This window comes from Vitis riparia, chromosome 14, assembly GCF_004353265.1.
Source record: "Vitis riparia cultivar Riparia Gloire de Montpellier isolate 1030 chromosome 14, EGFV_Vit.rip_1.0, whole genome shotgun sequence".
NCBI classification, from domain to species: domain Eukaryota; kingdom Viridiplantae; phylum Streptophyta; class Magnoliopsida; order Vitales; family Vitaceae; genus Vitis; species Vitis riparia.
The window spans coordinates 23,018,234-23,035,130 of record NC_048444.1 but is presented as its reverse complement, the minus strand read 5'-3'; the positions used below and the strand labels follow the sequence as shown (position 1 = coordinate 23,035,130).

Sequence of the window (16,897 nt, the reverse complement as noted above, 5' to 3'; positions counted from 1 at the left end):
GAATATATCAAGTAAAAAATTTCAGAAAATATAATTATGTATATAAAAGAAATAATAAAGTCATGATTTGTAATAGTTTTGATCTGTTAATTTTTGTAATAATTAGATCTATTTTTTTTTCAAATTATTTTAAAAAATTATTAAATTTATTAATATATTTAATACGATTTGTAGCTTGCTTTTAAGTTTATCTCTATTGTAATAAAATTTATAAAAATATAATTATATGAAGAAAAAACTAATAGTCATTGTGAATCAAAATTACAAAAATATGATTACATGTAAAGAAAAAATAACCTAAATAATTCCAAATGAATTTTGATCTATGACTTTCTAGTGCTATTGACTTTCATGACTTTCTAGTACTAATTAAGTCGATTTTATTTATTTATTTATTTTAAAAAATTAATAACCTAATTAGATATTATTTGGTATACTTGTTCTTTTAAGATTATTCTCTATTTTTACTATAATTTTAAAAATTAGAGATAGAGAACAATAAGCAAATAGTGTCATGAATTTGTTAAAAACATTTTCTTTTAAATAGAAAATTGTACTTAAATCAAACAGCCAAATAGACTCATACTCTTTTTTTCCTTCAGTTTTTTTCTCAAGCAAAATTTTAGTAAGGTAGATATAGAAAAATTTTAGTAAGGTAGATATATATATTTTTATTTTTTATTTGTGAAAATAAAAAAGGGAGCATAATAAATATATTGACAAATATTTTTACATTTATAAAGCAAAAAATAAAAAATAAAAAATAATAATTATTGATTGACAGGTAGAATTACCAGAAAAGGGTCGGAGTCCTTTCTAATTGATCAAATATTGAGGTCTAAAAAATCAATATTTTTGGATAGGAAATTGAAAGGCTTATAAAAATTTTACCCATTCCGTTTGCTCTGTGGGAAAAGAAAAATTTTTTTTTTTTATTTTTTTATTTTTTATTCTGATATAATATTAATTTATTTGCTACTGCATAAAGCAAAGCAACGTCCACCCGACTCTGTCAAGGTGAGTACGCGATTCAAAAATCCGTTTCCTTCTCTTTTTCCCACGTTTTCTCGGCAGCCAAACACATTTGAAATCTCGTTTTCACCAGATTGAATTATGACATTTCGTGATTTTTATAGCAGCAGCAATGGATCGGATGAGACCTGTGTACGTGAGGGAAAAGAGCAACGCCAGCACTGCTGGTGGCGTTACCTCTTCGCCGTTGATGTCACCGTTGAACCGTCACTCGCGGTCGGGATCAATCGGTGTGTCGAATCTGAAGAAGACGCAGAACAATGCTACGAAAGCCGCGGCGCAGAGGCTTGCGCAGGTGATGGCGCATCAGCCGCCGGACGATGATGACGATGACGACGACGACGAAGAACTTTCGTTTGATTTCGCACCAGTAGGTGCAGCCGGGAGCACAGGGCGTACGGCTGGGAGGACGGTGGTGCGGCCTCATTCTCCTATGGTAATGGCATTTTTGGTTTGATATGTTGGAGACAACATCATACAAGCGTCATATAGTTAATTGAAAAACTTTTGTTTGGAATCCGTGGTGCTTGTTTATCTTTATATCGTTTGTGGTTTATGGGAACTTAATTGAAAGGCATGGACCAGAAAATGAAAATGGAAAATTTTTGAAAGCTCTAGGACTGATTTCTGCCTATGTGCCTTCACATTTGGGTGGAATCTAAACCCAAATGCTTTCATTCCAAACACAATTTTGAGTTTAAACTTTTTTTATGGGTGGCACAAATTCTCAACATAAAATTGACACCACAGAAGCCCCTGGGATGCTACTCGGAAAAATGCCATTGGCTTGTTTCGATTTTTATTTATTTATTTTTAAAAAAGAAGAGTGATCTTGAGAAGGCATAACAATATTATCAGCATGATAGTCCATTCCAACTCAATTTAATAATGCCTGTCATCCAATATACAGAAAAATTTTCTTTCTTCCCAGTATTTGGTCGAGTGTGATCTGAACTTGATGGAATATAAAGTTTTTGTGATAACCTATATGCTCATAAGGTTGATCCTCTATTAACCATTAGTCATGGAAGATGCCAAAATTGTTGATCAAAAGAGTGACTAGAAAACTACTTACAAGTATTTAGTCTTGCTGAAAGAACACAATTGTTTAAATCTTTCTAACTATGTCTTTAGATTTTTCCTTTGATAGGTGATGTTTCCAGAACCAAAATACATATCATGTATACTTTGAGGTATAAGAAAACTCATGATGTCCTTCGCGTGTGCCTTAAGCTTATATTTCTTTATGTATCTTCGCTGTGTAATGCAAGGCAGATGGATATGGGAGGCTTATTCAGAGACAAAGCTGGGACTGTTAGGACTCCCTAAACCAGATAGTATCATATGAGCGGCTTACTGAGCCCAAGATTTTAGCCACATCCGAAAGCCTGACAGTGGTGACTTTGATGGGTGTTAATAATCTTATGGTGGAGGAGGACTCCATTAGTGTCATCTTTGGTCTCAAGATTTCACTTGTGGTTTTGTCAGATTATTGATTCTTTCTGAGTCTTGAACTGTTCCTTTACAGGGAAATCAAAGTTGACTAAAAGGGAAAATCCTCCTTTTTCCTGGAGTTTGTAAAGGATTCCAAACCCCCTGTGCCCCTCTCCTTGAATACTCTGAAAAGCCTCCATTTTGTGTTTATAGAGCAAGAACTAATGTAGTGTGGAGCTAGATGAGTTGCAAGAAATAGTGTTATGAAAGAACGAGAATATGCAATAAGAAACAAAACAAAATAAGAACACATAGATTTACGTGGAAAACTCTAGATGGAAAAAACCACGGGTAGAGGAGAAGAAAATCTACTATATCAAAAATTGGTACAAGAGGGTAGAGATGCAAGCGGCTACTGCATATGCATAAACATCATAACTTTAAATCCTATACATCATCGCATATATATATGTGTGTGTGTGTGTGTGTGTAGAAGAGTAATAAATAAAGCAGGTTTATCGGCACAATCCCTCTGCTACCACCACAGACCCCCCAAAAAATCTCATAATTTTAGCTTCACCATATATGTCGCATTGTGAGCTTTTTGAGTCAAACCAAATAGAATTCAGATCACCAAACTCTAACAAATAAAATTTTAAGTGATTAACAATTGCCTTGTATATTGGTAAGAAATCTACCTCAACCAATTGAATTTTTAATTGGTTGAGAAGGCTGAAGGATAATAACTTTATACCACTATCCTCTTGTCAACTTCCGAGTAGGAGCTAAAGTAATTGGGCTAGATCTTCTCTCTGTAGTAAATGAACAAATTTTTAGTGATGCTCATCAATGATGTTGATTGAGATAGTACCCTAAGCATTTATTACTGAGCCTATAGTTGGAAATGCCATTGATCTAAAACCGTCCCTTCCATTCACAACATTTGTACTTTTGTCTTATTTAATGTTTAGGCTGAAGGACAATAACTTTATACCACTATCCTCTTGTTAGCTTCCGAGTAGGAGCTAAAGTAATTGGGCTAGATCTTCTCTCTGTAGTAAATGAATAAATTTTTAGTGATGCTCATCAATGATGTTAACTGAGATAGTACCCTAAGCATTTATTCCTGAGCCTATAGTTGGAAATGCCATTGATCTAAAACCGTCCCTTCCATTCACAACATTTGTAATTTTGTCTTATTTAATGTTTAGGCTGAAGGATAATAACTTTATACCACTATCCTCTTGTTAGCTTCTGAGTAGGAGCTAAAGTAATTGGGCTAGATCTTCTCTCTGTAGTAAATGAATAAATATTTAGTGATGCTCATCAATGATGTTGACTGAGATAGTACCCTAAGCATTTATTCCTGAGCCTATAGTTGGAAATGCCATTGATCTAAAACCGTCCCTTCCATTCACAACATTTGTACTTTTGTCTTATTTAATGTGATATCATAATAAGATAACATAAAAATATTTTGATTACAATTGGACCTATAATCTAAAACATTTCTGTTGAACCAAAATTTCTAATTTGGCATGGGTTGGCCCATAGTTATATTTGCACTGGGCACATTTAAAGGTCTTTTAACCACCATTTCATGCTTATATTGTAAAAATTTGCTCTAGGACCTCGTTATAGTTCTACGACTTCTCCATGAGCAACAAAAATTTTGGGTAGAGGACATGTGGAGAGATATGTGCTAAAATTATGAAAAGATGATTTGCATGTTCAAAAGTTGATGGTAAAGATTTTTATGTTCTTAAATTAACCATCTTATAAAATCTTAAATTAATTTCTTGCTCATGTTATCTTTCAACATACTGTTCACTTGAAACTTTGATGTCGTTTCTATTAGGCATTTCGTACCTCCCAAGAGCAACCCCCATCTGCCTTCTCAGCATCAGGTAGCCAATCATCTCTATCTGTCAACACTTTTGAACACCCTTCATTAGCTCGTTCCACCACAGCTGGCCAATCATCTCAATCCATCAACTCCAATGAACAACCACCATCTGCTCATTCTGCTATAGCTGGACGGTCCTCTCAATCTTCAAATGCAATTGAACAACCTCCATCTTCTCATTCTGCAGCAACTGGTCGATCATCTCAATCTTCAAATGCTATTGAACAACCCTCATCTGGTCATTCTGCAGGAGCTGGACGATCATCTCAATCTTCAAACACTATCGAACAGCCCCCATCTGCTCGTTCTCTAGTAGCTGGTCGATCATCTCATTTCACAAATGTGATTGAACAACCACCATCTGCTCGTTCTACAACAGCTGGTCGTCCACATTTAGGAGTCAAGACAGTTCCTATGGTTCCCTCTGTAGTGCCTATATTACTCAGGCCACCCAATTCAGCGATACAAGCAGAGGCTCCAGTTGATAATCGAAGAGATAAAAGGTATATGAAGCTTGTATAACTTCACATTAAGACATTTATTTATGCAGTTTTTAACGTCAAAGTGTTTTTGTACTGTAATGCTTAACAGCCAAGTGTTCCATTTAAATATGTCATGTTGATTGTTGCTCATCTTGCCATTGAAATCCAAGAAACAATTGAAACAAACAATTTTCATTCCACCAGTTGAATGTTTCTTATTTTCTCTACAACGAGATACTCTGCTTGTGCATGATTGAGTTTCAGAATTCTTGGTAACCTCTTATGCAGGTATTATTTGTTTCTAATTAAAAATGAAACAAACTAAAAATAGTACTTACTTTCATTCCAATTTGTGCTGTTTTAAACAGAATGAGTGGTCTCTGCCTTGGTGTTCCATTGTATAAATTTTAAGAGCTGAACAGTCACTTTGATAGAATTTTAGTGGATTGCAGATGCACAATGCTTCGTCTTTGAAATAGCCACGACCATTATCTCTCGTTGTTGTTTGTTACTTCATTATAGTGCAAAGTAATTCAATCTTCATGGTCAGGGGGTTACCTAAGATGTGTGTTCCATTCCAATTTTGGTGGTTCAAATGCTTCGTCTTTGAAATACTTAAGATCATTGTCTCTCTGTGTTATTTGTTACTTCATTACAGTGCAACTGATCAAGTAATTCAATCTTCATTGTCAGGGAGTTACCTAAAATGTGTGTTCCATTCCAATTTGGTGGTTTAAATATGCAATCCTCTGATCCTTTTTTCATTAGCAGGTCGTCCCTAGATATGGGGAACTTAAACTTCAGAGAAGCTAGCAATCATTCCTCTGCTTCTGCTTTACAAGATGAGGTACGACCATTCTTGAAGCATTTGAGGTCCGTGAGTTATAGTCTTCTACTGTTGTCAGTTTCTAACATAAACATTTTCTCTATCTATTTGCTTTTCATTTTTAATCATTCTCAACCTTTTAGGTTAATATAAATCAATTTTCTATTTCCCTTGCCTAGAAATTTGGAACTCTGTGACAGTTATTTCATTAGCTTTTTTCTTTGGAAGATTCCATTAATGAGGCATGAACTTAATTGCAGCTTGATATGGTACAAGAAGAAAATGAAAGTCTTCTAGAAAAGGTGATGCTGCAAAATTTTATGCTTCATTTCTTTTGTGTATTGTATTACTTTTGAATTTTTTGTATCTTGTTTAATCTTAAGAGGTATCTTAAACTGCTTGAGCATGTCAAACTGTTTTCTCAGTTCAAGCTCTAAATGAGTGTTTTGATCTACTCAAAATCAAATGATGTCCAAGGGAAAAAATTAAACTACTTCAAACGAGTACATATTAATCGTGTTGTCATATATCTTTTTTGGAATTCCATCATGATAATGTGTGTGTTCACAGCTTCGACTTGTAGAGGAGAGATGTGAAGAAGCAGAGGCGAGAGCTAGGCAACTTGAAAAACAGGTAATATTTTTGTTTATGATAACCAAAATAGGGATTCTTTGTTATGGCAACCAAATAATAGGTATTCCACTGTGATAATTTATCAAATATGTAAGATCGTGTTATTGTGTTTATGTATTTTGTTAGATAAAGGCTTTGCTTTGTATGATTGGTTTTGTATTTTCTTTTTTATTTCACATCTAGTGTTTGTAGAAATGTGGATGACTCAATTATATGCAATAAATTGCACATTTAGCACTTTTGACGAAGTATTAGAATTTGTTGCAACAATTTCTTTATTTTGTGTAGAAAATATTCTTCTTTTTTCTGTGTCAAAACTGAATACAAAGTGACCTATATATATACAAGTGGGATTCCTAATCTAAGCCATATAATATGCACAATCACTATCTCTAAGGAAACAATAACTAATTAGGAGAGATTCTCTCATCCATAAAATAGAAAGTATCCTAACACAATCCCTATAATCTTGGCACTTAATTACAAATCATAATCCCATATTTCCACACTCCCCCTCAAGTTGGGTAGTAGATGTCTAGCATTCCCAACTTGCTTTTCATGTTTTCGTAGGTGGTCTTTGGAAGTGCCTTTGTCAGAATGTTTGCTGTTTGACAACTTGAAGGAATATACATAAGTCTGATTGTTCCCCCTTCAAGTTTCTCCTTGATGAAGTGACGGTCTATCTCCACGTGCTTGGTTCTGTCGTGTTGAACTGGATTCTTTGCAATACTTATGGTAACCTTGTTATCACACAAAACTGTCATAGTGGAGTTTGATATAATTCCAAGTTCCTTGAGTATTCTTTGGAGCCACATTCCTTCACATATCCCATGAGCCATTGCCCTGAATTCTGCCTCTGCACTGCTTCTCGCCACTACGGACTGCTTCTTGCTTCTCCAAGTCACCAAGTTTCCCCACACATAGGAACAATACCCAGTAGTTGACCTCCGATCTGTCAAGGATCCTGCCCAATCAACATCTGTGAATACCTCAACTTCCCTACTTGAGGTTTTCTTGAAGTAGAGTCCTCTACCCGGGCTCTTTTTAAGGTACTGTAAAATTCTGTATACGGCTTTCATGTGTCTTTCAGTGGGATTGTTCATGTAGCGGCTTACCATGCTCACAGCGAAACCAATATCGGGCCTTGTGTGAGTTAAGTAGATCAACTTTCTTACTAACCTCTGGTACCTGTCTTTGTTAGTTGGATGACTGTCATTATCTTTATCAATCTTACCAATAGGATCCATAGGCGTGTCCACTGGCTTACAACCTAGCATTCCAGTCTCCTGAAGTAGATCAAGGACATACTTCCTTTGCGTGACCACCATTCCCTCCTTAGTTCTGCCAACTTCCATGCGAAGAAAGTATCTGAGTTGTCCAAGATCTTTGATTTCAAATTCTCTTGCTAGAAGCTTCTTGAGATTCTCTATCCCTTTTTCATCGTCTCCGGTAATTATAATATCATCAACATAGACAATGAACAAAGTCATTTCACCTTCCTTAGAGTGCTTCATAAACAGTGTGTGATCTGCTTGACATTGGATGAACCCATGTTTTTTCACAACTCTAGTCAGTCGATCAAACCAAGCCCTAGGTGACTGTTTTAGACAGTATAGGGACTTTCTCAGTTTACACACTTTTCCTGAATTTTCTGGAGTTTCCATACTAGGTGGAATCTTCATGTAGACTTCCTCTTCTAGTTCTCCGTTGAGAAATGCATTTTTGACATCAAGTTGGTGCAAATTCTAGTCCAAATTTACTGCAATTGACAATAACACTCTAATGGAGTTGAGCTTTGCTACTGGTGCAAATGTCTCTTCATAATCAATGCCATAGGATTGAGTAAATCCTTTAGCTACTAGTCGAGCCTTGAACCTGTTTATACTTCCATCCGGATTGTGCTTCACGGTAAATATCCACTTGCATCCAACAGGCCTCTTACCCTCTGGTAATTCTGAGATTTCCCATGTCCCATTTTTCTCCAATGCTTGTATTTCTTCTTGAACAGCAGCCTTCCATTCAGGTTGTTGAAGTGCTTCTTGGATGTTGGATGGGATACGATCATCTTCAAGAGAAGTGATGAATGCTTGGAAATTCTGTGAAAGCTTTCCATAGGACACATGATTACTGATTGGATGCTGAGTGCAGGATCTTACACCTTTCCTTAAAGCAATGGGTTGATCAAGATCATCAAGGTCATTACTGGAATTTAGATCATAAATTGTGTTACCTGGTTGTGAGTTTGGGTTGCTTGGATCCTGGTCCAATTCTTGGTTCTGCTCAGGTGGAGTGCTGTCCTCAGGCTCCTTTTGAGGAGGTTTCTCGGGCTTTTCCTTTAAATTTTTTCTAGAATAAACTATTACCTCTTTACTGCCTTGTGTAGTTGACTCAGGTGTGACAGAAGGGACATCCAAGGAATTGTTTTCGGGGACAGAAAGAGTAGTATCTGTTTGAGGAGGCAGTGATGAACTCAAAGGAGAAGTAATGCTGATTTCGGTTTCCCAAAATTGGAATTCATCTGTGGACCAGTTCTCCCCCTGAATTGCAGTTTTGGGGTAGAAGGGTCGATTTTCGAAGAAAGTGACATCCATGGAAGTGTAGAATTTCTTGGTTGTTGGAGAGTAGCACTTGTATCCTTTTTGGTTTGCTGAGTACCCGAGAAAGATGCATTTAGTGGCTGTCGGATCAAGTTTACTACGTTGGGACTTATGGATGTGAACGAAAGCAGTGCAACCAAAGACTTTGATTGGGATAGACGAGATTATTCAAGCGGATGGATATGCAGCGAGGAGGATTTGACACGGGGTTTTAAATTGAAGAATCCTAGAAGGCATTCGGTTGATCAAGTAGGTTGCTGTGAGTACAGCTTCACCCCATAATTGTTTAGGCACGTTTGAAGCTATCATGAGGGATCGTGCAACCTCCATCAAATGTCTATTTTTCCTTTCTGCAACTCCATTTTGTTGTGGAGTATCAATGCATGAGCTTTGATGTACGATGCCATTCTCCAGAAGATATGACCCAAGAATGTTGTGATAGTATTCTTGAGCATTATCTGTCCGAAGGACTTGAATTTTTGCCTGAAATTGCGTTTGAACCATGTTGTTGAAGTTTTCAAATATTTCCCTCTCTTCTGATTTCTTCTTCATAAGGAATACCCAAGTCACTCGAGTGTGGTCATCAACAAAGGTGACAAACCATCTAGAACCTGTAATGTTGTTGATTCTAGAGGCCCCCCAAACATCACTGTGAATCAAGGAAAAAAGATGAGATGGTTTGTATGGTTGAATGGAATAGGAGTTGCGAGTATGTTTGGACAATTGACATATTTCGCATTGAAAATTTTTGGAATTTTTATTGAATAATGATGGATATAGTTTTTCAAGATAGGAAAAATTTGGGTGACCTAATCGGTAGTGCCATAACATAACAACACTATCCGTCTTGGTACTAGGGTTGGAAACTACACAAGCAGTCTTCATTGGTAGCCTTCAAATTTCCTCGGCTCTCAGAAGGTAAAGTCCAGCACGCACCTCAGCATTGCCAATCCTCTTCCCAGAGTTCAAGGCCTGAAATTCACACATGTGAGGAAGGAATTTAGTAACACAATTAAGATCCTGTGTTAGTCTACTTATAGACAATAGGTTGCAATCCAATTTCGGAACATAGAGCACGGAGTGAAGAGTAATATCCTTGGAAATAATAACTGAACCTGTGCCGAATACCCTAGAAAGGGTTCCATCGGCAATTCGAACAGAGGAATTGTTATGGCAAGGAGTATATTCATGAAAAACCATGAGATTCCCAGTCATGTGATCTGAAGCTCCTGAGTCCACTATCCATGTAGTGTGATTTTCCTGTCTAACATTTAGGGCATGGGAAAAAATACCTTTCTGGGCTACAGATGCGGTACCAATAGTTGTTCCAGTTGATTGAAAAGTCTGTTGGAACATTTTCTGTAGTGCCTCCAATTGCTCTTTGCTAAACGGTCTAGGATTTGAGCTAGTGCCAGATGTGTCTTCTTCGGCTGCAGCGGTGTAACCCCGACCTTCTTTGTTTTGATGTGGCCGAGAAGGTTTCCAATCAGCAGGTTTACCGTGTAGATGCCAGCAAGTCTCTTTCGTGTGTCCAAGTTTTCTACAATGGTCGCACCATGGACGATTCTTCTTCGTTTGGTGGTTGTTGTTGTTGGATTGGGTTCCTCGTGCAACTAGGGCTGAGTTCTCAAGATTTTTGGAGGAATTTTGGGTTCCCAACATCACTTTTTGTCTGCTTTCCTCTCTGCGAATTTCAGAAAAAAAACTTCCCTAACACTAGGTAATGGCTTAATACTTAGAACTCTTCCATGTACCTCATCTAAATTCTTATTAAGGCCAAGTAAAAATTTGTAGATGCGTTCCTTTTCAATGACCTTCTTGTATAGGAGTCCATCTTCGGGACACTTCCAAACCAATTCTTCATAAATATCGAGTTGTTGCCAATACCGTGTAAGGATATTAAAATATTCAGTAACAGTTGAATCTCCTTGTCGAAGATCTTGGAGAATACTCTTGATTTCGAAAATCGCTAAGGTATTATCGATGTTGGAGTAGGTCTCTCTAGCTGCATCCCATATCTCCTTTGCTGTGCCATAATACATGAAGTTTTCTCCTATGTCATTAGTCATAGAGTTAATTAACCAAGACATCACCATACTATTTTCCAACTTCCAGGTTCGGTATCCTGGATCATCTTCCTTCGGCTGAACAATGGCTCCCGTAAGGTATTCTCCTTACCTTTCCCGCAGATGAAGATCCGAACAAACTGAGCCCATTGAATAAAATTCTGCCCATTGAGTTTATGACCTGTTATGGGAAGAATGATGCCGTCTGTGGTGCTGGCACTGCCGGAGTGAACTGCTTCAGGTCTGGACGTCACCTCCGAGTTTAATCCTTTCGTTCTGCTCTCCATGGAAAAAGATGATTTTTTTTTTTTTTTTTTTTATACGTGGTTCAGATCTGAATGCTCTGATACCATGTAGAAAATATTCTTCTTTTTTCTATGTCAAAACTGAATACAAAGTGACCTATATATATACAAGTGGGATTCCTAATCTAAGCCATATAATATGCACAATCACTATCTCTAAGGAAACAATAACTAATTAGGAGAGATTCTCTCATCCATAAAATAGAAAGTATCCTAACACAATCCCTATAATCTTGGCACTTAATTACAAATCATAATCCCATATTTCCACATTTTGAATCTTGAGTTTGCTGATGGCATGGCTACCAAAGGTGTAAAGAAAGACGTGTATACAATGGACACTGCAAAATCATTTATGTAAAATTTTTAATTTTCAATTTTTATTTTTGAAGTTATTGCTTTTTAAACACTGGCCTTTTCTGCAAATTAATGTCAATTTTTTGCATGTTGATGATTCATTTCAAGCTACTTACATTTTTCTACATGTTTAGATGGATAATCATTTGCACTTCCACCCATTGCAGTTCATTTACCAACTGTAGCATTAGTGTGATTTTAAATTTTGCAGTAAATAGGAAGCGATTGGTTTCATCATATTCTTATAATGGCCAATCATGTTTTCCCATGTAGAGAACCAGACTGAAAGCCTTCCAATGTTGAACATGTGTTTTCTAATGCTAAGAATTAGGTTTCTTTGTTCATAAAAATAAATATTATGTTTAAAGCAGGAATTTGTTGTGTCTTCACGATTTTCTCACATATTATCTTCCCAAAATTCATTTTCAATTTTTATTTTAATTTTTTAAATGTGGTTTATATGTTCCTGCATTGACATAATGCGGATTCATTAACATCTGTGTTCCCTTTTTATTTTTATTTCATTTTTACCTTTTGTTGTTAAATCATTGTTTAAGTTTTGTGTTCCTAGGTCGCTACTCTTGGAGAAGGTGTATCTTTAGAAGCCCGACTTTTAAGCAGGCAAGCTTGAGGTTCAGAAATCTACTTGTCATATCTGTTGCAATATTTTCTATATGCTATTTTTCTAATGTTTGCTTTGCTCTTCAGAAAGGAGGTAGCCTTGCAGCAAAGAGAGGTTTGTACCACCATGAGTGTTGCTCTCTCCATTCATACACAATCTTGAATGTGGATATTATTTTTATAAGATGGATGTTGACATTAATACACATACATGTAATTTCATAAAGAATTGGTACAAGTGCAGAATAAAATTGAGCTCTTATATGTTCACTAGTATATTTATGCCCATTTATGCATGTTTTTGCATCCATAGTCTGTGAAACAAGACTTAGAAATGCACAATACATCATGTGCATGTTAGTCTTTTCCATTTGAGACCTTATAGGTCCATGAGTTTAGCATCATCTTCCCCCTTTAGGGTGCTATTTTATGTTTTTTCTTGTAGATTTGGACAACTCAATTTCTTAAATGAGCTATGTTTGTTTTTTAGTGTGTGATCAATGCATGCATGAATTTGTACTTTTAGGACTTGTTAGGACTGCAAATACATTGAAACAGACGAAATTGTACACTGTACTGTTGATATATATTGGTGCATGTAGAATTACACGATCCACTTCTTTTCAAGTCATATTTTCCTGAGGCTCAATCTTTCTTGCTTATGAATTAGACTATGTTTATCTTTCAGAACTCATATCACTTTTTTTTGATAAGTAAGCACAGAATTCAATAAAAAGAGGCAAAATAACCACGAAGTATACAGGGGGTATACAAGGCTACTAAGGCCTCACAAGCAAAAAAAAAAAAAAAACCCACCACCCCTTATCTGGAGGCTAACCACTCCAGAAAGCCTATGAGGGAAGGCGGCTCCTCTCCAATATACAATTTAACCCAACCCCATATATTACAAATAAAATAATATTTAAGTCTCTGAATTGCTAACACCTCTCGCTCCCCCCCTAAAAAGCTAGTCTATTCCTTTCCTTCCAAACCGTCCAAAAAATAAACAACGGAATGAAATTCCAAAGTTTTTTCATTTTTTTCCCCACAAAAGATCCCCTCCGACTAAATAAAACCTCCTTTACAGTTTTTGGAAACACCCACTGAACACCAAACAATCCCAAAACTAAATCCCACAACACTCTGGCCACTGTACAATGTATGAGAATATGATTTACATTTTCCTCTTCACAACCACACAAAAAACAACGATTGGGAAGCTGTCACCCTCTCTTCTGGAGTCTATCAAGAGTCATAATCTTCCCCCAAGCGGCTTCCCACGCCAAGAACACAATTTTAGTTGGAACTCTCTCCACCCATATGTTATTTTTTGGAAAAACGGCCGTCAAAGGGCTTTCCAACAGGCTGTATGCTTCCTTTACTCTAAACTGCCCATTTCTTCATTCCTTCCAAAAAACCGAATCTTCCTCCAAAGTTATCCTGTGACCCCTCAAAACATGAAGCAAGTTGCCTACCATATCCAATTCTCAATCGTTAAAATCCCTAATAAACCTCAAATTCCATCCTCCTTTGCGAAAATTCTGGTCCCACATTTCTTCTATTGTCGCATTCCTATGAGCGGCCAAAGTGAAGAGATGCGGGAATCTTTGGGACGACACTGTACCCCCACATCAAAGATCAGTCCAAAACCTGATTTTAGTGCCTTTTCCCACTTTAAACACCAATTTTTCCCAGCATTATCCAGCTTCCTTCAAAATCTCCTTCCAAACCCCCACTCCAAACGCACCAAAAGCCTTTTTTGTCCTCCAACCGAAATCCTCTTGCCCATACTTCGCCATGAGCACTTGCTTCCAAAGATCCTCCTTAGCACAAGCAAATCTCCAAATCCATTTGCTAAGCAAGGCTTTGTTCAAGAGGGTTAGCTTCCTTATGCCAAGCCCCCCTTTCTCCTTATCCACACAAACCGCCTCTCAATTGACAAGGTGAGCTTTCCTTTCCAGATTTTCCCCTTCCCACAAAAAATCTCTTTGCAGTTTTTCTAACCTCCTTGCCACAGACTTGGGCATGCAGAAAAGGGACATTTGATATACTGGCATGCTAGCCATCGTGCTCTTAATAAGAGTGATTCTCCCACTTTTTGAAACATATTGGCGTTTCCAAAGGGCAAGTCTCCTCCTCACTCTCTCTTCCACCCCATCCCACACGGAAGCACCCTTATTTGGCACCACCAATGGCAACCCCAAGTAGACTGCAGGCAGCTGCCCCACCCTACACCCTAGCTCCACTGCCATTTTGTCCACCTTTTCCACCTCCCCAATGGGGATGATTTCACTTTTAGCCAAATTAATTCTTAACCCTGAAGCAGCTTCAAACCAAAAAAGAATCCAACTCAAATGCGTTAAATGCTCCTTCTTTGCCTCACAAAAAACGATTGTGTCATCGGCAAAGAGCAAGTGTGAAATGTGGACAGCCCGCCCTCTACCATGCTGAATGATACACTCTGAAATAAAACCCCCTTCCACAGCCCTTTTGATTAAAATGCTCAACACTTCCATTCCCATGACAATAAGATGGGGGGAAAGAGGGTCCCCTTGGCGCAGCCCCTTCGAACTTGAGAAGAAACCAGTTGGAACTCCGTTCACCAGGACTGAGAACTTAGCTATGGAAATGCAACACCACATCCAACTCAACCACTTTGGACCAAACCCCATTTTTTGCATAACCTTCATTAGGAACTGCCAATTAATGCTATCATATGCCTTCTCGATATCCAACTTACAGATTAGACCTTTCTCACCCCTTTTTTGCCATGCATCAATCACCTCATTTGCAATTAAAGAGGCATCTAAGATCTGTCTTCCCATGACAAAAGCATTCTGATCGGGGGAAACCACTTTTCCTATCACTTTTTTGAGTCTATTGGCCAGCACCTTAGCCAACAGCTTATACAGCCCCCCCAAAAGGCTGATGGGTCTAAAGTCCCCTAGGTCCTCAGCCCCTCCTCTCTTAGGTAACAACACCAAAAAAGTATTGTTGAGGCTTTTGAGGAAAGCATTCTGCTCATAGAACTCCTTAAACATATCCAATATCTTCTCCTTCACATAGTCCTAGCAACTTTGCCAGAAATCCAAGGTGAAACCATCTGGTCCTAGGGCTTTATCCCCGTTCATATCCATCAGAGCAGCCTGAACCTCAGCCTTAGAGAAAGGGAGCTCCAGCAGACCCGCTTCTTGAAGGCTGATTTGGTTTAACTGCAGCCTTCCAATGTCCGCCTTCCAATCCGAGCTTTTTGAGAGCAGCTGCTGATAGGCATTCGCTACCCCTTCCCTCACTTCTTGATCCCCCTGATAGCCTCACCCCATTTATCTTGATTCTATCTATGTAATTGGCTCTTCTATGGGCGGATGCCATACGGTGGAAATAACCCGTGTTTCTATCCCCTTCCTTTAACCATAACTCCTTTGAAGCCGGTCTCCAATGGGTTTCTTCTAGGTCCGCCCACTTAGCATACCCCTCATTGGCTTTCTTTTTACAAACTAATTCCTCCTCTGTCAAACTTCTCTCACATTCCATCCAATCCCAATACTCCACTTGTTGGAGAGTTGCAGCCTTATTGCACTCCAGACTCCCGAACACCTCCCTATTCCAGATTTTTAAGTTTTGTTTCAGCTCCTTCAATTTTGCAGTCAATCTAAAGCTGACACTGCCTCTAACCACCATTCTTTGCCACCAACTACGAATTAGATCTTTAAACCCTTTAACTTTGAGCCACATATTTTCGAATCTGAAAGGGGTGGGCCCTCTCCTTAGGCCACCCTCCTCAAGTAAGACTGGAAAATGATCCGAGGTAGGCTGAGGTAACCTTCTCTGGACTACCCTATTGAACTGGTCAAGCCAGCAGGGAGTCACCAGAAATCTATCTAGCCTGGCCCTTGACTGGTTATTAAGGCCCCCACTTCAGGTGAAAGATCCCCCTTGCAACTATAAATCCACAAGTCCTAGCTCGTCTACAACCTGAGCAAACCTCCTCATAGCTGAGGTTATTTGATTACTACTCAAAAAGTGCTATTTGATAGCTTATAATTAATCCTTTTAAACACTTTTGAGTAGTAGTTAGTGCCTTTTAACCCAATTAGCATGTTAAGGCCCCTTTCAATCAATTCTAATCAAAATGTGTAAGTTTTGGTGTTTTTGTTAGTATTTTGATCACCAAAGCATTAGGAGATTGAGGAGAGTTATATGGAATCCTTGGTAAGAAATGGGAAGCTTAGAGGAATGAAGAATCAAAGCTTTGGAGCACTTTTGCCATAAGCAAAGTCTGGAATGCAAAGGGAAAGCAAAGAGGAATCAGTCATGGAGCATTCTTGATGACAGTCACTGCAGCCACTTTTGGAGCACTTCCTGATGTCCAATTAATGCATACAATATGTCATTTCAAAGCTCAGGAAGTCAAGAATCCAATGCTTCAAACGGTGCATGATTTGGAGCTGAAATGAGGAAGTTACAGCCATTGGAAGCCAATCACTCCAAGCTGAAGGAAGGCTTCAGAAAAGTGCTGTGAAATCACCATTTTGTTGCGAAGTGATTTCGCAGCCTTTTTGCACAGTACTATGGAGTCCCCTTGAAGCTTCACGCCGCGATGGAAGCCAAACACCACAAGATGGAAGTCCAATTTGC

General features: G+C 38.0%; 1 protein-coding gene across 1 annotated transcript in view; it reads left to right on the top strand.

Annotated features, from left to right (window-relative positions):
• Nucleotides 1-1,008: 1,008 nt before the first annotated feature.
• Nucleotides 1,009-16,897, top strand: part of LOC117929484 (coiled-coil domain-containing protein SCD2-like) — a 60,185-nt gene continuing 44,296 nt past the window's right edge. Inside the window, exons 1-8 of the mRNA XM_034849784.1 lie at nucleotides 1,009-1,017; nucleotides 1,137-1,468; nucleotides 4,325-4,875; nucleotides 5,623-5,701; nucleotides 5,941-5,982; nucleotides 6,251-6,313; nucleotides 12,210-12,259; nucleotides 12,347-12,374. Coding sequence (XP_034705675.1) covers nucleotides 1,145-1,468; nucleotides 4,325-4,875; nucleotides 5,623-5,701; nucleotides 5,941-5,982; nucleotides 6,251-6,313; nucleotides 12,210-12,259; nucleotides 12,347-12,374 — 1,137 coding nt within the window. The 5' untranslated portion in view covers nucleotides 1,009-1,017; nucleotides 1,137-1,144. The remainder of the gene's footprint in view (nucleotides 1,018-1,136; nucleotides 1,469-4,324; nucleotides 4,876-5,622; nucleotides 5,702-5,940; nucleotides 5,983-6,250; nucleotides 6,314-12,209; nucleotides 12,260-12,346; nucleotides 12,375-16,897) is intronic.